Source organism: Corvus kubaryi, unplaced genomic scaffold, assembly GCF_017639235.1.
Source record: "Corvus kubaryi isolate FWS band 111438036 unplaced genomic scaffold, C.kubaryi_AGA036_p1.0 split1-37296, whole genome shotgun sequence".
NCBI classification, from domain to species: domain Eukaryota; kingdom Metazoa; phylum Chordata; class Aves; order Passeriformes; family Corvidae; genus Corvus; species Corvus kubaryi.
In genome coordinates, this window is record NW_024582075.1 from 18,970,538 (window position 1) to 18,992,839 (window position 22,302).

General features: G+C 36.5%; 2 protein-coding genes across 4 annotated transcripts in view; both read left to right on the top strand.

The window, feature by feature from the left end:
* TNPO1 (transportin 1) overlaps positions 1–11,476 on the top strand; it is a 74,630-nt gene extending 63,154 nt beyond the window's left edge. For 2 of the 3 annotated variants that reach the window (XM_042012729.1, XM_042012730.1), the window contains 4 exons: positions 127–226; positions 1,589–1,663; positions 4,337–4,479; positions 6,015–11,476. In XM_042012729.1, coding sequence (XP_041868663.1) covers positions 127–226; positions 1,589–1,663; positions 4,337–4,444 — 283 coding nt within the window. In that variant the 3' untranslated portion in view covers positions 4,445–4,479; positions 6,015–11,476. Of the gene's footprint in view, positions 1–126; positions 227–1,588; positions 1,664–4,336; positions 4,480–6,014 lie in introns of those variants that run through there. The other variant, XM_042012731.1, reaches the window with a different exon arrangement.
* Positions 11,477–18,906: 7,430 nt separating this feature from the next.
* Positions 18,907–22,302, top strand: part of FCHO2 (FCH and mu domain containing endocytic adaptor 2) — an 89,387-nt gene continuing 85,991 nt past the window's right edge. The window contains exon 1 of the mRNA XM_042012719.1: positions 18,907–18,911. The gene's annotated coding sequence lies outside the window, so the exon portion shown is untranslated. The remainder of the gene's footprint in view (positions 18,912–22,302) is intronic.

Genomic DNA, 22,302 nt, shown 5'->3' on the forward strand with positions numbered 1-22,302 from the left:
GTGTTCAAAATTATGTTGCAGATCATCTTATCAGTGTGACTTATTCCATCAGATACTGTCATCTAGTTTTAACTTGATTGAAGAAAAGTAATAGAGTTATCTAAGTTTTGCTTTCCAACTTGGTAGGTGCACCTCTCTTCGAAACATAAGAGACAATGAGGAAAAGGATTCAGCATTCCGTGGGATATGTACCATGATTACGGTCAACCCCAGTGGAGTAGTTCAAGTAAGATACATTAATAGATGCTAATTTTTCTTTGCTCATGTGAAATTTAGTGAAAAATGTATGTGGAGTATGAAAAAGTTTGCCTTGAAGTGATTCCCTGCAGTACGTGATGTAGCTTTATTTTGAAGTCAAGGAGCCCAAAATGTTTATATTGTGAATATGTATCATGATGCTTCAGTAATTGTCATCTAAAAAGGATAGAAGTATTGTTAAAATCAGTTTTTGTCTTTTACTGGCAATGAATATGTAAATAATGAACTTTGATTAAAATAACTGTATTTTGATACTTCTGTCAGGTTGTGGTCAGGATCTGTATGCAAATATAAGGTAAAAGCTGACATTCTGAAACCTATTTTCCAGATGTAACCTAGGCTTTTAAAAAAAGTAACAGAATAAAACCAGTAACCACCCCTTCATTCTTAGCGCTAGGGTAGGGAAGATCCTGTTTCAACTTTAGATAAGTTGTTCAAATAGTCAATGTGACAAGGAACATGCCTCTCTTTAAAATAAATGGTACGACTGAAGAATAGAATATGACCTGATCTTTAATCTCCACACCTCTAAAGTAAAACTGTATCAATGTAGTATTGTCTAAGAGGAAAACAAAACTGGTTTTTCCCTCTTCTCTGCCTGGAAGTGTTCTTCCTGAAACACAAGAATCAAGCGTTTGCCTTGGTTTGAAATTTTCAGTTCATTTCATTTATGCCTCATTCTGTACTTCACATTTCAGTCTTTTACTGTCTGTTCATTCATGTAGCTTACAAAGAGGGGTTAAATAAAAACCCATTTCATTAACTCACATCTCCTCTCTAGTCATCATCCTCAATTCCTACTGAAATTATATGCATTAGCAACATATATTAAAGACTGGTGTTCTATTGGTGTAGGAGGACATAATGCATGACAGCAGATGAACAAAGTGTAGGGATTTTGAGGTGGCTTAGTTTTGAACCTATATGATAAATGTTCCCTGTGTCCCAGAAAAAAAACTACTTAAATAAAACAGCTTTTTTCCCCTAACTAGAAGTGTGTGGGAGATGCATTTGTTGCTTAGACTAAAGTGAGTAGATCTTGCATTTGTATGTGTACTGAAAGAATTGAAGTTATACTAGTGTGGTGTAGAGGGGAGAGTTGCGGTTGGCTTCACTGTGGTTTAAGACACTCAGCAATTTCTGTTCCTGAACATTTAGGCAATGCAATAATTTACCATTGTCTGAATTAAGCAGAAAATAAATACATAAAAACAAAAGGAGTTGTGAATTGGGATCAAAGACTATCCATGGTTCACGGAATGAACAGCAAGCATTGTTTTCAGATGTATAAATTGAGGTTTCTAACCTATATGATTGTTTAATATTATAGGACTTTATTTTTTTTTGTGATGCTGTTGCATCATGGATTAGCCCAAAAGATGATCTTCGAGACATGTTCTGTAAGGTAAGGTTTCTAAGATAACAGTATATTCTACATCCTCTGGTTTCTTTTTTTTTTTTGTTTCACTGCTAGCACTTACTGTGTTTGTGGTCATGGAGGTTTCTCTGCACTCTGTGGTCATGCAAGGTCGTAAATAGTCAGACAAAGCAACATGAAAATCCTGACTTTTTTTTAAGCTGTATCTTCTTAGATGCATTTGGATTATTCCAAACTTTTTTAAATGGCTGAAAAGTTCACCTGAGATGGTTTTTAAAGGGCTAATCATCCTCAAACAACTTTTCATAATGTCCAGCCTACTATGTTTTGCCTGCATTTGGAAGAACAGTGGAGTTTATACTACATGTAAGACTGTTTTTTTCAGAAAATGAGATTTGTAGGGTTCAAGACTACTTTTTGCCACAGAGATGGCTACTTTATTTTGGAGAAATACATAAGTTTCAAATTAAAGATATCGGAGTGGTATCTTATTTGTTTCTCTAACTCCTGCTGAAGATAATGGCTTGCTTAATCCTCCTCAGAATCCTTCTCGGTTGAGCTAGATTCAAGAAACTAACATACAGTGATACCCAAGAATACATCCCTAGAAAAAGTGTCAATAGAATTTAAACAAAAGGACTGTTTGCCTTGTATTAAGTAAGTAAAACACAAAAAAACCCCACCCAGAATATGATATATTGTATTTTGGCACTAGTATCTTAAATTTGAAAAAATTGAGAGAGAGACAGGGAGAGAAAAAAAGTGGTTCACCTCACAAGTTCTATAGTGAAATCGCAATTTTTAGAAAGTTGTATGTCAAAAGTAAAGTTCATGATATTCTTAAAGCAAAAATGGAGCATATTCTTAAGGACCTATTAGAATCATAGGTTGGTATTGTGACTTTTTCTTCAATTAGTGACATGTGTGAGCATCAAATCAGAAGCTGGAACTTTTCTATCCCATCTTTAAGAGCAAAGACAGAAATCTCACTGTCCTAGTTAGTCTCTCAGATAACCAGTCTCCTTCCAAGGAACATTAGATCTAGAAAATGTACAGCTATGAGTATTCTGACATCAGCAAAACAAAACAGTAATTACAACTTAAAAGGAGGTCCTGGGTAGAGTCTGTCATGATTTCCCAAAGCAGTCTCAGTGCATGTTTTTGCACCAGTCCTTCAGCAAGTTAAACTCCTATTTTTCAGATTCTTTGCAAGTTACCCATTTAGGAGACAATGCATTCAAACTAGACAGAGTGGTTCTTGGTCACTTGGCATAAGGACATCCTTGCTTTTTTAAGCAAGCAATTTTAAAGTATTTTTGTGGATTTTGCCTTGCAGGAAAGGAGACAAAGCTTTCTTCAGTGATAGCATGCAGGGTTTTTAGACTACTTCTTCATGAATACATGATTATTGTAGTCCAGTTAGATGTTTTTCCAACAGTAATTTTGACTTTAAGGAACAAGGGAGAGAAACTGGATTTGTCCAGTTTTTGTTTTGTTTTGTTTTATTCTTTAGTACTAGAACTGGGAGTGAAAATACTTTCAAGAGCATGAATAGATGAGCTGCCAGTGTTAAAATCTGACTTATAACCTTTTGTCATATCTGAGCATTCTTGGATTTTCAGTAGTTTCTTAGCACCTGGTTAATGTGACTCTTTGGGTTTAGGAAAGAGCCTGCTTGTGGGAAGGGAGAAAAGCAGTAAGTTAACTGGTTGCATGTAATATCATTTCTCTTACATCTGTTTAAAAACAGCTCTGCTTGACAGTCCTGTGTGGAGCGTGAACTTGTTACCATGAGCTTTAATTTTGACATTGCCTTTTATCTGAGGATGTGTTCCGGACAGACTTCCACAATTCAGTTATACTGAATGTAAAAAAGGAAAACAAAACTTCAGACTTTCTTGGTATAGTTTTCCATGAGGAACAGTAATTTTGTCTGGTTTTGTCCTTTCTAATATTTTGCGTTTACTTACTGTTTTAAGGGACATACTAAGGTTTTTTCTGATAGTATAATTTCATTTTCAGTTAGTTTATTGCATCAGAAGGTCCAGACTGAAACCTGTAGATTCTTGATTTTCCTCTTTTACTGGCTTTTGATTGCCATTGACTGTGGATCCCTGTTCTTTCAAAACAAAAAATATTTCAAGAGCTTCATTTTTAGTGAAGTTGTCTTACAGATTCCATGCAAAAAACAGAACTCTAAAAGATTTGACATATGTGCTAGAAATTGACAAAAGCTGGCTGCAGTTTCACCTCAACTTCCCACAACATACTTCCCATTTATTAAAAAATAAATGTGAACACAGTAATCTTAACATATATGAGCTGTGTTGGATGGATGGATGGATGGATGGATGGATGGATGGATGGATGGATGGAAAATGAATTGAAAAACTTATAAATAGAGATTCTGAGATGGCTTAACCCTAGGTTTTAAGTTACCTATTAAAATACATACAAATAGGAATACACACACTAGTTTCCATGGGTAGCTGTATTCTTTATGTCACCTTTACAGAAACGCATTAAGAAAGACCTTGCTGTATCTACTTCCTTTGCTTCTTTGTAGCATTTCACTATGAAGTTGGAGAATTCAGTGGCCAGATGTACAACTCAGCAGTTTGTGGTTTACTGCATATGAGGCTAGTAAATAATGTACCCTCTGTTTTTTGCTTATTTTGACTTCCCCCTTCTCATTTGTAGATTCTTCATGGATTTAAAAATCAAGTTGGGGATGAGAATTGGAGGCGTTTCTCTGACCAGTTTCCTCTTCCCTTAAAAGAGCGCCTTGCAGCTTACTATGGAGTTTAACCTCATGCACTGTAGCTGCAGTCCCATCATTAGAGGTAAGCACATGAGTCTTGCTTGCTAAACAGAGCTTGGATGTCCTTCCTGTTTGCATCATATAAAACATAATTAATTAATCAGTCTAGAATTGCTGATCTACACTGGAGGAGGTATCTTTCCTTCCTGTATGAAAGGAAGAAAGAGGGGATGATAATATACTTAAATGATGGTGGCTATAGCAAAAGCATTTGTCTGATTTTTTTTGTTGTTACAAAGAGAGAAAGAAAGAAAGAAAAACTGAGTCTGTGATACACACATTAGTTTATCAAGAAAGTTGGAAGTGTAGGTATAACAAAGTGCTGGTTCAAGTTTAATAAGCAAAGTGATGAATATGATCCTCAAGTCATCATACTAAAGACACAGGCTACCTTATATGTTATGAATTAATAGATGGCAGATGTGGTCTAAGCAGGAATACTCTTTTAGGATAAGAAAGCAGGTTTGTTAACACACTAGCTATGAGAAGTCTAATATACTCCTAACTACATATTGAATGATCTTTCCACTGAATAAAGAATGCTATGCTAATATGTAACTACAGTAACTGTAAGGCTTTATATTTGGGGGTGGCTGATGTGTTTATTATTGCCGTGTTCCATTTTGTGCGTCAATTCAGAAGTGTTTGACAGTTCTGTGTGGAGAATGATTCAGCTTCAAAAAGGAACAGTGGAAGTCCATTCCAGAGTAGCTCTATTATTATTATACCACCTTGCTTTATATGCTACCTGTGTACACTGTATAAAGCAAATTTCCCATGTGTGATACTGGGAAGAGATTATTATATTAGCCAAAAAAGAGAATGAATTAAGTTTGTTCATTTAGTCTTTATACAAATTTCATACTTTGAGTAGAATTTTTGTACTGAAATTACGAGAGTGAATCATGCAGTTCTGTTTAGTGTTGGAATGGACAACTATTTAAAAGTCAGTCCAAGATTTTTTTGAAGTAAGTGGCATAAAAAATCCTATTTGCATTACATGTTACATCAGAACAATGGATTAAAAATAAACTTTTCAAACAGCTACATACTTATCAATGAGGGCATTTTAGTTCTGACGTAAGGGTATTTTCTCCTCCTGATGAAAAGGAAACCAAAGTGATAAAATCCGCCATTATTGTCAGTTTCAACTTTGGAGAAACTCTGGCTATCTTGTTTAATCCACCTGAAAGGGAAGCTGCTGGGTCAGTTGCAGATATGTTTAATATTCTTTCTCAATGTCATAACTACCTCATAATTTTGAGCTAAAAATGGAAAAACTGGTTAGAATATATAGGGCTGCTTTTATCTTAAATCTAAGTTCAGCACAGTAGTGGAATTGTCAATGTAGTTTCAAAGCATATATTGTTTCATGAATAATAATTTATCTGATACAAACAGGCTGCTTTCTTAACAGACTCAAAAGGGAACATTAGGCATAAATCCATTTTTAAGTTAAAGGTTGGCACTTAACGGCTTGAAAAAGGCTCTTTGTTTATGCACCTGTCAAATGTTCAAGGTAAGATTTAATTATACCTTTGTCTTTTCCTTTTACAGGTCCTTCAGTCTGGGAGACTATGAGGGAGCCTCTGCACCCAGGGAAAATGTTACCCTTTACTGGGGGGAAGGGTAAACCAGTAGGGAATACAGTACAATCCCAACCCTACTGGGAGGGGCGGGAGGGAGGTGTTGCCGTCACTGTATTAAGTCGATGTTGGGAAATGTTTTAACATCTGGAGCCTTTGTGGGTGGAAATCTGTCTCCTATTACACCTCTGCACTGGATGTGAAGAAGAAAAAAAAAAGAATCTAGTCACAAAACAGCACATTCTGGAATATTGTGGGGATTTGTACCAAAATAAGAAACCATATAATTGAACCATAGGGATACGTAAAGAGGAATAATATTTTGCGCACAATAAAGGAAACCTAAGAATGGGGGTCACAAACAGTAAAAGGCTTTCTTTTTGTTTTCTGTTTTTTTAAGTAAGGGTTTTCTACATTATTTTCATCCTGCTTGATGGGATTCCTAGGTATTTGCATGTTAATGAGAACCACACAAACGAAGTTAGTACAGTTAAAATGCAGCTTGTGTCTGTATTAGGAGCAGGCACTTGCAGTGTACAGTATAGAAACCCCATCATAAAGTAATAAAGTTAACTTGGGCAAAATGAAGCAACCTGCAAGCTGCCAAATAAGTCACTCCTTTCATTTTGGGGGTAAGAAGAGGGACACTGCAAAGAAAAGATTGACATCTTAATTTTTATGTTAAGAAAAACAACCAAGGTAGTGGATATGATTTTATTATTGTACTTTGTTAGTTTTAATTTCTAGAGTAAGGCATTATTCTTAACTTGCAGTTTAAGGTTCAGGCATGCGTTCTGGCTCATAGTGATCAGAAGTAATTTTAATTAGTGGGAAAGTAGCATGCTTGCATCACATAGAGTGAAATTGGTATACATTTACCTATGTTGCGCCAGTTTTGTGTTGCAGTTTACCAATTCAATATAGCCCTGCATTTAAAATTCCTTTTTAAGATTCAGTGGAATTTATTTTTATTAAGAATATAGATATAAAGTACTGTAGTTAACAATTAGGCCTTGAAATACCTTTTTAGGATCTGTTAAGAGTAAGATTGATATTGTATTGTGTGTAACCTGCACAATGTGGAAAGCTGATATAGCTGTGCAAAATATTTGCCTCTGTGCTGTCAGTGTGATGTGCTTTCTGCATGGTTATATACTAGTGATTTTATCAGAATCTCTAAAATTAATTACATGGTAAGACCCGTTAAAGGCTGCATAAATGTTAGTTGGCACGTAAAGACAATTGTAGAAGTTGATGACAAGATTGCTATATTTGTGTTTATTCCCACTCAGCGTATTACCTTCTACGCTTTCTTTTTGTTCAAAGCATGATCTTAAAGAGATGTTTAAGTTAATGGATGTAATGCAGGGTATCTACACTGTATTGGCGCATGTTGGTGGCCCTTTGTGATGTAGTTAAATGCACAAGGGTGCAAGTTTAAAGCTACAGAGTGACAGTTGGTTTGGATCCTCTTCATTTCATTTGTTTAGCTTTTCTGTTGTGTTTTTTTTCTCTACTTACATGTATTCCTGTGAATAAATCCTTGTTAAGTTAACCCTTTACTTTTCCTTCCATGTGTATTTTCTTATGTACTGTGAATGTGAAATCCTAACTGGTACACTTGATCTTGTGTCCATCTGAAAGTGGCAAGTCTTTAATAGTTTAGACTGCCTAAAGAGTATCCCATGATGATAAAGGAAAATGGAGAGATTTTTAACTCTGCTGGTCAGAGGTGAAGCCACACCTTTCCATTTTTCAAGTGCTGCATTATTAATCTGCAAAACAAAATTAAGCCATAACAGCCTTTTTGTAGATTTAGTTTCTCACCTTTGCATTGCAGAATGGATACTGGATAACAGTTTCTGGTTTAGTTGGTGTTTTCTGGTTTGGTTTATTTGTTTGTTTTCTTTTTTGTTGTTGTTTTTTGTTTGTTTTTTCATTTTTTGTTTTGGGTATTTTTTGGGATTTTGGGGGTTTTTTTGGATTGGGTTTTTTTGGTTTTTTTTTTTAGTTGGGGCGTTTTTAAGAACTTGCTCTTCTTTGCATGGTTCTATTCTTTGACTGTTGAATGATTTAGCCATTGCACTGAAGTTTGAGCTGTGTGAGTGTGAGCTTACAAATGCTGTTTAAAAAGTTTAGACCTTTTTTTTTCAGTGCATGGTCACATGCATGTTTTATGTTCCTCCCCCTTTTTTTTGGCTTTGCAAATTTTAATGGATTATGCCTGAAGCATAGTTTGGTCATAAACTGTATGAAATACATTTGATAGTGCCAGTAGATAGTATTTATTCAATTTGATCAAAATTGCATATGATAACTTGCTTTCAAGTTACATTACTTTGATAGCAAACAAAAAATTCCTTCTCAACTAATAACTGATATAAATTACTAAAAGTCAATAAATAACCTTTAATTTTGAAAGGGAACACCCCTGCCCAACATTTAGCAAGGTGGAATATTATTTTGGACCCAAACTTGCTTTAATATTGAGTGCATTTGAACATTAAGGAAGAGTTTCAGAGAAATGACATTAAAAAGTTTGTAGAATAGAAAACCTACCCAAATAATATAGTAGCATAACAACTAAAATGTGGGTTTAACTAAACTTCTTAAATTTCAGAAAGCCCCTTTAACCAAATAAAACCACTCCGCCTCACCTTGGATTAGCTTAGGATGCCACTTTTGTACATATTTGTTTTAATAGATATTTGTACAGGTGTGAACTGATCTGGTATGACAGCAAGGAAAATAATTTAAAAGGTCAGGAATAAACAAAATAGTCTTCTGTATCAGTAAATTCTCTCATGGTGTATTTTAAAGCAAATAAACCACATTTCTAATGCATAATATAGTGCAGAGATTTGCAGAAGCCTTTTAGGGTGTAATTTGAGGTAAGAGAAGTTCTGAAACAGCATTAGTATTTAAATCTGAATTATTGCATCATGGGATATATAAAAAGCATCTTAATTCTTGTGGTGTAGTCTTGACAGTTCTTGAATGTTGACTGAATGTTTATACTGCTAGAATTGTGAGTTTGTCTTTGTTACATTCCAGTGTTTCTGCCTCTTGGCATGCTAAAAGCACGGCTTACTTCATTTGCTCCTTACACACTGAAAAAGTGCTGTTAGTGTGCTAAACTACAGAAATAGCCGCTGCTACGTAATGGTGTAGATTTTCTACTTGAATAATTTTGTTGTAGGAACCTCAGGAGGTCAGTGTTTACTGTTTTTATATATGCCTTTTTCCTGTTTTGAGTTTCCCTTTTTGAAGGATTCTGAGAGTGAACAAAAGCTGCTGATCAACCTAAGTTGGTAACAGAAAGTGTATTTAAAATCCTTATAAATGCATCTTTTTGGCAGTTCCAAATTGCTGTTAAATTAGTCTTAAGTGAAGTTCAATATGAAATTTTTTTCATAACGCAGGCAGGAAACAGCTCATTTCATTTTGGAAACAGATTAGACTAGTTCATTAATTTAACCAGTGCAAGCAAAAATAATAAATTTTGTATTTTTTTTCCAAAGCTTGATTATTTTCTAAATCAGTGAATATGTATATATTTAAATTGTAAGAAGCTAATTCTTGTGCTTTAGTTCACTGCTTCTCGAAGCTTGTACTCAGAAGATCACTTTTTGAAGAATAGGTTAAAATTTGTAATCGTTATAATTTTTAAAAGTTATGAAGTAGCATAAATTTTGTAACTAATAATACTGACACACACTGTGATTTTTTTTTTAGGACTTTTACGTTAGCATCAGTCTTAATTACTTAAACTGCATATATTGTATAATAGTGAAATGTATATTTTAAAACTTCAAGTGGCTTTCCTCAAGCAAAACTCATTGCTACGTAGAAATATTCAAATACTAGCTTTATCTCAGGTGAATACTCTTGTACCCTTTTTGTTCAGAACACATGCTAATAAAGATGTGTTGTAATTTTATTGGTTATGTATTTCATTTAGGCAGCTCCTCTTGTCTTAAACTCACTCTAAATTAATCTTCTACTGTGGGACAATAATGAATTTTGTTTCACCTATATTATTCATATTGAATGTATTAACAGATAAGGTGCAAAAAACATTCTTCCCTTAAGGAGAATGCATCCATATTCAAACAACTGAAATATTTCTTTAAAAATGCTTTAAATGCAAAATTAAATTGGAAATCTTTTGTTTCAGATTTTTCAAGGAAAGAAGTTGTAACTTAACACTAACTGCTTCCATACTGTCTCTTTCATGAGGATGATAGATACATAAAGCTTTTATATAGGGTCTGAAGAGTGACTTTTTGTCTTAGATAAAGGATAAGCTCTGCAGTGAAATGGCAAAACATCCTGCAGTTAATCTCAGATAGATGCTGATGTAGTTTGCACACGTATTTGTTACAATCTTACATAACCTCACCTTAAATAAATCTTGTTCAGTAGCTATGTATTTCACTCACCTATGCATTCTCCAGGGTGACTTGCATCCATCAGTCTTCTATGTATTCTCCAGTAGAAACTCCATTTTGTCTGCCACTGATGTTTGCTCTTTGCACTTAACGGTTGGAGCAAGCCAGTTTTAGTTTATCATTTTAAATGGGGAACTGAGGCAAGTACTCTTGTTGCTTGCCTTGTACATTCTGCTAAAATACTGATACTCACTTGAATGTACTTACATGAGGGAAGTTTGAAATGGCTCTACAGGATGAATATCTGTGTGGTGTTACAGTATGCTTTAAGTAAGCCAAATCCACATCTCAAAGAATTCAGCACTTACAGTATAGTATCGTTTTTCTATAAACTTGTTCTGTTGTGCTACTTTGCTTTAGCTCTCTATTTCCTTATTTCAGGTGAGCAACAAAATTAAGAAGGCTTGGGTGGTTTTTGTGAGGACAGCAATGAGAATAAAAAGATTGGTATGAGGGGGTTTATTTGGCTGTTGAAATCTGCAGTGTAGTGTCTTTTTTCATGGAAAGAGATAGTTATGTTGTACATTGTCTGGCTTAGTGATACTAGACACTTCTAAAATTTTAAATTGGATGAAATACACAAAATAGTTTTAAATGAAAGGTGACTGAATCTTTCTGCTGACAACTTAGGTTGTATAAGTTTTGCTTGAAAGCTTTAAATCTTATGTTTCTGTATCTGCCGCAATGTCGGAATGTTTCCTTCAAACATATCCTCCTGCAACCTCTCAAACTGTACTAAATTGAGTGATACTTCTTGAAGTCTGCCTATGTGCTAACAGAACTTCATTTTAAATAGAATATGGTTTTAATTTTTGATAAGCTGCTGAATTTTAAGGAGTTTTTGGGGCCACCAAATATTTTGGATCATGCAGAGAATATATATTGTACTGTAGTAATTTTGTATTTACATTTGTATGATGTGACATAATAGATGTGAATGTTAATCACTGCTTGACTATGTTAATAAAGTTGTTTAAATATAGATGTTGCATTCCAATTTTTGACGGGCGATTAAAATTTTTTGTTCAATTTATTTTTTGCCTGACCCAATAGTGCGCTCTTCTGATTCACGCATGTAAGTACTAGAGCCTCTGAAATAAGGATTTTAATTTTATCAGAAAGAGAATGGTCTTTGGATAAGTTAATGTTAGTTTAGTTTAGATACTTCATGCTGCTTGAGGGCAGATCAATGTAGAAAAAAGGTTTAGGTGGATTGAAATGAAAACTTGCTGGGTGATAACTGGTAGCTACTTTACTGCTGAGAAATGTTACAGTAACTTTGTTTCTTGAAACAAATTATACTTGCTAAGTCTGTCCAAATGGGAAAGGAGAGAAAAATTTTGGTCTTATTCCCTGGGCTATCAATAATGTGCAAAATTAAACAAGGGGTAAACTAGAAATAAATTAAAATTATTCAAGACCTCGAACCAAAATTTGCAGTGGTCTTAGTCTAATTTTATCTAGCTTTCATGGGATCATGGTAATACAAACTATTTAAAGAAGTGTCCTTACAGAACTTTAGAAACAGGAGTCTCTAAAACGAAAAAATGAAACAACAGTTTCTTTCAATGCACTCATATTGGTTTGAACACTTTATGTTCACTCCCAATCTTTAGCAATTGGTCAATAGGATGTAGACAACTTAGACCATATGTCTAGCACAGATTGCTTATCTACTGAACATTTTATTGCACTTAGTCATTACACTGTGTAAGCAATCTGTGCTAGACGTATGTCATGGTGTAGGTTGTCTATATGCTATTGACCAACTGTTAAATATAGCAATAAAATGCATAGATATAAATACTCACTATAATGAAATTTGTAGTAGAAACTAATTGCTCCATACTTGGCTGAAACTCTGCGTAATGAAGGACTTTGATTTCCAGAAACAAGAGAAGGCCATGGAACAGCAGTGTAGAGACAAGCTGATTAGCAGAGATACCAGTTCCTGGTGGCTGAACACATCGTTGGCTGTGTGGGAGGGGATTGGGGAAGTTTTGTTTTCTTTCAAATAGCCATTCCCACTCACCTTATGTTGTCACAGCATACTGCTGTCAGTAGTTTTGTTAAAGTCTCCTGCTATCAGCTCAAAGCCTGATTTTAAGCTGTAGCCTCTAATTTTGAGTCAGAGGTTAATTACTACCTGTACTTAAAAACATTAAAAGGGTGAAGTACATTTTGAGTAAGTGAAATGAATGTTACTTCAAAGCTTGTGGAACAGTGCAAAGGATTGAACTTTCATTGTACATCATGATATTTATTAAAAATAAAGACATTTAAAGTTGTACTTCAATGAAGAAGGATTTCAGTAGGCATAAAGGGTGTATAGAATAATTTATATATGTTAAGTGGTCACAGAATAGTTGTTGGTAGCTTTTGTTACTCCAGAATGACTCACAGTGAAACATACTGCATATAGAAAGGACTCATCTTTCACAAGCATTTACCCTTGTTCTGCATAAAATGAGCAGTATAGCCAAAAGCCATCCAAATGTTAATCTGAATAATGACAGACTTAAAATTGAGTCGTTTCCAATAATCCATCCAATTTAAGGAAAATAGATGTAATTATGCCGTACATATACTAAAACATAGGTGTGTAAGTGAAGGCATATAAGGAATTATTCTTGAGTCACAGTTTTCCAGCTTTTTTGTGACGTCAGCTCTTTGTCTACCAGACTTCAATTTGAATTGTAAAAATTAAAATGGAGTTATTTATGTATATACATATATCTTTATCTGTAGATATAGGTGTCTTCAGGTATAAATACTACTTTTCAAATCTTAATTTATAATTTTGAAATATATGGAAATACATATTTCCATACTTCAAAATATATTTTAAAAAATGAAATAAAATGTTGAACTTTTATACCCACAGTTTTACCCATTTTTTACTTTTCTTAGTGCCCCTTGGCAAAGTGAGTGGTCATAAATTTCCTATATTAAATACACAGGGGAACTTGAAGTCCTCCTGTGTTTAAAGCATACAGGTTAATTTGGATGCATAACTACTGCAGTGTTACTGTACCTTATACCAATATTTTAAAATTTTCCATTATTTCTCTCTGCACCCCCTATGCTTAATAGTACAATTTTGTTTCTGTGATAAAGTACACAAATAGAAATGAGGTTTATTTACCTGTCCTTTTACCCTGGAATTATTGTTAAGGAATGTCTTTACAGGGTAGTGTATATTTAATTTACAGTTTTCTCAATCTATCTTTTAGCTTTACCTTTATGTTGGCTTACTGAGAGGATTCTGTTACTTACAGGTATAGAAACTAAAGGGTTTCTATAGTTTGTAGTAGTAGTTTGAAATCTCAAAACGTAGTGAAAGATACCATTAAAAAAGGGATTTTGCTTTTAAACTAAACCACTAAAAAGAAAAAGTGCAAAATTGTTTTGCATCTTAATTTTAATGTGGTATTTTTCTTCCTAGGAACACATCTTTCAGTGTCTTCTTTTAATAAAATCATCTCAAAAGGAAGTTTTCAGTCATCTTGCATGGTGGGTTTTTTTTTCTCCTTAGCATATTGATGGTCATTGTCTTGCATGTTTTTCATTCTGAAATGTACATGCTCAAATAAACATTTTGGAATCATGTGTGTAAATATATACACCTTTTACTTCTACCTTTGGAAGATCAGAGGAACCACGTGACAAACTAAAAATTCAAATATTCAGTTTTTTTAATTCACATACCTTAGCATAAGGCAGTAAGATAGTTGTATCACTTTCTCTAATACTCTGCCATAGAAATATGTAGCCAATTTTAGTTTTGGTTATCTTCATCCTCCTTATCAAGGCCTTGCACACCAAAACTGTTGTCATCTTTCCTCGAAAACCGGATGGAAGCTAGCTGGAACCTTAGACCCTATATAGCTCTCATTGTGTCCCAAGCATTCACTTGGGTAACTGTTTCTCATTCCATGAAAAGGCAGAGTTGAACACAGAGAATTGCCTGAGGTAACAATTCAGAGCTTAGTTATTCTAATTAAGACCCATAGGTATCTTGACTACTTTTGTACCATTAAAACAAACAAGCAAACAAACAGTAAACACAGGGGGGAAAAAAAAAAAACACCAAACAAACCTCAAATGTCTTCTGTGTGAGCAGACAGGAGGCCTTCCAGATCGGTACTGCAGGTCTTCAGAAGGAATTAGGCTTTAAGAGTTTTATTGAAGTGACAAGGACGCTGAAGTTCACGTTTCTTCTATTTGCTGAAGCTGGTGGCTGCCATTAGTAGGCACTAGTATGTCAACCTATCGGTGTTACGAATCAAAGGTAAGAATCGTTTTCACATAGCACTACTTTTGCCCAAATGCAAGCCGTTCACTGACCATCCTGTTCATACTGACATTCTGATTTTTAATGTTCAATCCTAATTAAGGATTTGTATAGCCAAATCATTTTACTTCTTTCACAATAATTCAATAGCTACTTCTTACCTAGACAACTAAAATACCTGTCCAGACCAATATCTTTCATTATTTCATTAACTGTCTTGCATGAACTCAATCCCAAGCAATTGCTCTTCCGTTAGTGTAGTAATACTTAACAGCTATCTTTGGTTTATTAAGAACACAGGCACCATCTATTCTTATACTATGGTGTCCTAAGAATACTTTCTTGAGATACCACGTAATCTTAATAAGCTTGGCTTCACACCCTTGTACCACCAATTACCTTTTCTGTTGTGTATTATAACAAGAGTGAAGATCTTTGTGATCAGAACACCACCACAGTACGTGGTGTACTATGGAGCACTTTGGTACTAAGTATACAGTCAGAGCTTGCTCTTCTAAACACTTCATGTTTCTTCATTTTTCGTTGAATTTCAGTGTATTAAATACTTCAGTCTTTTTATTTATTTATTTATTTAGGTTGTTTTTACTAGTTGACTGCAAATAAGCTGCTGCTGCGAGTTAATTGATTAAAATATTTGCAGGTAAGTACCTAAAGCATGTATGTAATATTAAATATATTAATGTGTCAAGAGTATGAATTCAACTAAACATTGAATGTACTCCTTAGGGTACAGCACATAATAATTTATCCTGTTATTTCCCCATCTTCTGTAGAATATAGATTAAAAACTTCAGTATGCTGTTACTGTAGTAATGCACATCCTGAATATGTTAGAAATCTCCCAGAATTTTTCATACAGTATTGAAATGTGACAAAAAGTCAAAACAGAATCTACAACCATTCAACTATTCTGGTTTGTTTTTACTAATATTTACTAACACTTTCTGAGCCTTCCATTTGATTGATGGTTGATTTGGTGAGACGTGCTTTTGGCAGAAGAGTTATAAAGGCGGACCATTAACACCAAATGACTCACTGTGAAACAATGCTGTTGGCTTCTTAATTTAAGTAATTGAATTAATGAATGGGATACAATCAAGCTTGGTGTCCATATCAATAGAAACATGTATTTAACTAAACAGTGAGTCAGATGATGCAGCCTAATGGAATGTGTAATTCCAGGGAAGTAGTAAACAGTGCCATGAACAGTTGCTGCAAATCTTCAACAGAACACATTTATTATTCCTAAGTTTGAAATAACTTTGATGAAATATTGCACCAAGTTTAAAGAAATTCTATTGATCTCTTACTGTAATAACATGGCTATGAATCTGTGGACAAATATTTTTGTTCATCTTATACTTAGAAGTAACATTAGAAACACCCATCCTACCCAGAGTGTAATGTATGCCATAATATCAGCAGTGTTCTCTCATCAGACTGTATTTTCAGTTTATGCATATATTTCAGAAAAGGGCTTAACCTGTATTAAGACTGTCTGGGAGAATTCCCGTTGAATAAATTATTTCAAGTTAGCTGTATTTGCTGCTAGCTTTATAATGTCTTTTTCCTAGGCAGATTTTTTTTTTCCCTGAACTTTACCAGCTCTAACCTTCTGCCTGTGGGATTTTATTGCACTTTCTGTACAAAAAATCTGCAATAAATGTCTAGTAATGAAGGTAATGTGTAGGTCATAAGCAAGTGAATTATTAAACTTCTCAGTAGTATCTGCAGGTATGCAGGTACCATTGCTTGGTTAGAACATAATCCTGGCGGCTTTTCAATCCTACAAGGTAATCTGACCAAACTGAAACGACTCTTGAACAGGACTTAGCTAATAATCACTCTGTCTTCACTTCATCTTTTGTTCTCCACCACAGTGGACTCTGGCTTTTTACATCCCCTTCTGCTGCTTGTAGTCTTTCTAATATACCTGTAGATTTTTGAGTAGTTCTTTTAGCAAAGACAATGGAGAAAGAAGATGCATTTTTCAAGGCATATTCTCAGTGTAGTATATGAAATATGTATGTGGTATATAAAATACCTCCATCTGCTTCTTCAGATCCTCTTTAAAGATAAAGTGTAGTGTTAGAGTATTTTAGCTGCATCTGTTTCTTAACTCTTTATAAGAAACTTTAAATGTCAACTAGCTCTTTGGCAATTCATGATACCACTAAGTTATATAATAATCAGAATTATTTTTTGCAATTGTTTGGACTATTCTTCTTTTTATCTTAAAATTAGTACATTTAATTTTACTAATTACAATACATGTGTTAATAATTTTACTGATAGTTGAGTACGGTTGTTTTACCTAGAGTTTATAATTCATTTTCAGATGGCTTCGACATGAAACAAATTAACTTAGTTGCTGTAAGTAAAAACAAAATATACAATCTTTATTTAATATTAACACTTACAAAACCAGAAGCTGGAAATATGGGAGAATGGGTGCATGGAGATGCATATAGCAAACTGCACAATCAGGGATGCTTTTCTGATAGACGAACTGAGCTAAATGCCTCCTTTAACATGTTCAACCCATATTAATGGCAAATAGCATACTTTTTCAAAAACTAGCATTATATTCTGGCATGGGTAACCCAAAAAGGTTATTGTATTCTGTATCTATATGTGCCCCAAAATTGTTACTGTCTCTTTAAGACCCTGCAGCTGGAAGATGGAACTGGGGAGGGTGGTATTGTGGGCATTTTTAAAGTCGGCTCTAGCAAGCAACTCGCCCTCTTTTGCTGCCTAAGTTTTGCCTTGCTGGGCTTTTCATTTTTGCTGAGGCAGAGCTCTCACTCTGACCTCTTGGTTTGGCTCTTGGCTTCTCGCTATGGAGCTGAGGCAGTGTGGACAGAGGCTGTTCGGTTTTGGGTTCTCTTTTGGTTTTTTTTTCTCATCTCAGAGAGGCTGCAGTTAGTGGTCTTGGGCTGCCTCAGGGCAAATTCCACTAGCATTGCCTGGCCAAGGAGGGAAAACCACGAGTCAACCCAGTCCAGCTGCCCTGCCTTGCCTGCCCCGCCTTGCCTGCCCTGCCATCTCCTGCCAAGAGAAAAGTGAACTTCCTCCACGAGTTCTAGACCTGTGATCCAGAGAATACCAGCTGGAGCTCCAGCCATCAGGGAGATAAGCAGAGCACTGAGCAGGGGAAGAACTGGCACCATTTTGCCCTTTGTCCATGGAACCACATGCTCGGCCGCAGAGAGCCATCTTGGAGGGGTGGTACCCTGTGAGATTTAGCAATATGGTATCTAGCAGTTATTTACTGTTATTCTTTGCCTGTTGCTGTTCTGATTGTTAGTAAAGTGTTAGTAAAGTGTTATTTTTTTCTCTTACATCTACTTGTATTCATTCCTTATTGGTGGAAAAGAGTTGTTTAAGCCTGTAACAAGAAGCAACTTATTCCAGAGCATTTCTTCTTGAATTCTCTAAAACAAAGACACATTCATAAAATATAACTAGTAAATTACTATAGCTAAGACATCTCTTCTGTATGAAGACAGTTCTTCATACCCTTCCAGTGAGGTTTGTTGTGGCGGTTCTTTACCTTACACTCATGTAGATGATGTGAGGAACTGCTTTTTTAACTATTAAAAAATCAACAATCCAGAATACAATTTCAATCTTCCGTGAACACTGCTGAAAATATGCAAGGAATTCTTGTTTTATTATGCAGGACTGTGTATTTATGGCTTTCAAAACAATGTCCCTTTCTCTATGCCTCCATTGCACTAGGAGAACAAAAGAATGACTGTACTGGGACAAACAAAGAGTCTACCTAACCTAGTATCCTGTCTTTAGCAGCCAATACCTAGGGAAGAAGATAAGATTAAAGAATTATAAGTTATACTATTGCAAAGTATCCTCAAAGACTTCACTAACATGCAGAGCAGGAACTTCCAGAATAAGGGACATTGTCTCTGCATTTAGTAATCCACTCCGGATTTCTCTATGTAGAAAAATCTAAAAATGTAACTATTGATCCTGATCATCATCTGTATCAAAGTGGTTTAACTGTATAGGTATAACTGTACCTATGTTGGAGCATGCCTTAACATTAAGATTGCATGTTTCACTCAAATTTATGTGGAAAGCTGTTGAAAACCTGAGGATGGGTTTGATATTTCTGTCATGGTAGTTTGCTGAAGAACTGCAGCAGTTGCTTCACATCTAGATATAGCAACACATAAGGTAGAACTACATAGCTTTGAAAATATGGAAAATGGGAACTTTTCTGTGAAACGTAGGAGTGAACCTGAGACTTCTTCCATCACAGCATAGTATCTGTCCCTGTGAAAGATGTTTTTCTATCTGCTATGGAATAGAAAGCTTCAGCTTTGTTCGTGCAGTGTTTATCTACTGTTTGTCCTGGTGTACATCCTTACAGATTGCAATGCACACTGCAAAATGTTCTATAATCATGTGGTTTTTTTCAGATCAGATCATAATTCAGACTGCTTACTTATATTAAGTAAAAAGAGGAATAAAGAAGTTTTTTTCAAATGTAGTCCTATAGCATGTTATTAATGATTAAAATGACAGTACATGTGCTCCTCTTATCAAAAGAGACATCCAGATCTAACAGTCTTGGGAATTTTAAAGAAATTTGTGAAATTTGAAATATGAAAGGAATACGGAAGTTTTCTCTGCATTGGCAAGTTATCCAGCTTGGCATACACTTCCATTGCCAGAAAGAAAGGAGCTTCTAAACTCACCATGGAGCTATGGAAGTGATGGACTAAAGCTACAACCATTTACCAATAACTGTAATACCATTTCAGAATGATACTGTTAATCTTCCATGAAAGTATCTCAAGTATCCATGAAAGTAAAGGTAGATGAAATTCTATAGCTGTGTAGACTTCGGAACTACATTTTTCCTAACCATTTTCTTTCATGTAAGTATTTACTCAGCATAAATTTGATACAAGCTGGTGAATTCATCATTTTCTTAGGGATGACTTGAATGTTCTTCTCTATGCCTTACCTAATAACATACAGAACAAAGTACGAAAACCATTAGTGTGAAGTTGAAGGCAGGTGACGTTTTTCACACTAGAACTAATAGGGTTTCCATAAGGAGGAAGGGAGCCCCCTGAACACCCAGCTGAGAATATCAGCTTCTTACTTTTTCTGGTTTGGATAAAACTTTGTGCTGACAAAACAATGGGTCAAGTTGGGATAAAGCACTTACTGCATGATTGCATTGGACGATGAGCTGCAGCCCCTCACGTTGCCACTTAGACCTGGCCCTCTGTTTTTAGTCAAAGATGAAAACCTAACTGCTGTCTTGGGCAAGGAATCACCCTATTAAGGTAGAACAGGAACTCTTTGGAGTCCCAGAAAGAGTCCGGTGGTGCTGACTCTGCCACAAAGACTATATACATGGCAAAGGAGCACTCCAGGTACAGACTGGCCACAGGTGGCACTTGAGTGGCCCTGTGTTCTGGACCAAAAAATGGTACCAACCCCACTGGCTAATACACTATATTGAATCAATGAAGGGTTGTCATAGGTTAGCAAGCATAGTCCCGGAAGGGACGTCCTTGCTAAGGGGTGCTTACAGTTTCCTCTGGGAACTGATAGAGCCTATCAGCTGGCCAGTTTGAATACGGACAATTCTCTAAGCCACTTAAAGTTGTGATCACCTCTGTGATCCACATTTAAGAATAGGCAAACTCCCCCTCCAAGCTCTCTCTCGTTTCTGGCGCTGGCACAGGTGGCTGCGGGCCCCGAGTGGGGGCCAGCGGGCCCGGCCAGGCCCTGCTTGGGCCAGGCCGGGCTGGGCCACGGCCATCCTGGAGCTGATGGACCTGTTCCAGCCATGGAACCCCCCCCACTGCCTTGCCGTGGGCAGCCGGAGCGGCTCGGCTCTCCCCCCTTTCCACTGCGATAAGAAAAATTCAACATTCCAGCTGCAAAGCTGCAAGGCCGAGGTGAGATTAACCCTTTTTATTGCTGTGAAGAGCTGAAAACCTGAGGGAAGAGAGAGAGGAGATGCTTAAAGCTGAAATTCTGTTGTGAAGCTATGATATATCAGAGTATCCTGTTGTAATTCCATGAAGATATGGGGGGTGGAGTGTTCAACTCGTAAGCAAAAGCACCTGTGCCGAGATAGGCAGATGCTGACACAGCTGTAATTTCATGAGAAGTTTGGACAGGGAGAGATGAACCAGATGAGGACTTTTGCTCCAAACGAGAAAGGAGAAAACCTCAGTTCCTAGAGATGCTCCCAGAGATAGTCCTAATGATGAAGATGATGAAGACCCTTTGCTCCCAGGGAAGGAGAAGGGCCTCTGTTTTTGTTTCTGAACGGCTCAACCTTAAAATTGTACCCCAAAAACCTTCAAGAGTGGACCCTCGAAAGCAGTTGCAGGAAAAGCTGCAAGTCGAGGGAAGGGACTCGCATGCAGGCAGAGAGACTCCTCTTCCTAAATGGACTGAACAATATTTGGAAGTGGGCGGCTGTCTCGTTGTGATAATGTTTTCATAGCATGAGCAAGAAGAGACTTCTCTTTCTAAATTGACTAAACAAGGTTATTATGGAAGTGGTAAACAGACTGAACATCTTAAGGGTTGTCTTTTCACATTGTCAGTGGGAGAAGGGAGGAAGGTGGGGGGAGGAGGAGAGTTCTGAAGGTGGTATAATTTTTTTTTTCTTTTTTTCCCTCTTTTAGGTCTGTTAATAAACTGCTTTATATTCTTTCAAGTTTGGTGCCTGCTTTGCATTTCTCCTAATTCTTATCTCACAGCAGATAAACAGTAATGAGTATTTTGGGCCAAACCACTACACTAAATTGGTGTTTCCGCCCGGTTACAAACCCAACCCGCGACAAGGGTCTACAGACTGAACCGTCATTGAAGAAGGTGAAGATCTGAATTAATCAGTTTCTCCAGACACTTTGGCTTTAGATGCGGTGCATCTTTATTAGGAGCATGCCACTGGAACTGTAAAATTCTGTGGGACAATGTGTTAGAAGTGCAGACTATGCCTTATCTGCAACATTCCCTACGGGACTAATCATCACCTGCTTTCAAAGACCTTACTCTACTGGGCTGGAATGAGACTTAGTTGTGAAGCCACTTCACAGAATCAGAATATTCTGAGTTGGAAGGGACCCACAAGGATCATCGAGTCCAACCCTTAGCATCTTGGGGATGTAAAGGATATCCCGAAGACTCGAATCGTGTCCCCAAGAGCGTTGTCCAAGCGCTTCTTGGACTCCATCAGGTTTGGTGGTGTGACAACTACCCTGGGAAGCCTGTTCCAGTGCCCAGCCACCTTTCTGGGTGAAGAACCTTCAAAGAGCACGAAACTCCTCTCCCCCGCGCCCGGTGACACTGAGCATGCCCGTTTCCCGGCGGTCACTGGTGCGTCGCAGCGCTTGCACCCGAGGTTTCCGAGCCCGCCCTCTGCAGCCGCGCCCGTGGCGCTGCCGAGCGCCGGCTCCCGCTGTCCCCGCCAGAGGGCGCGCGCTGCCCCCGGC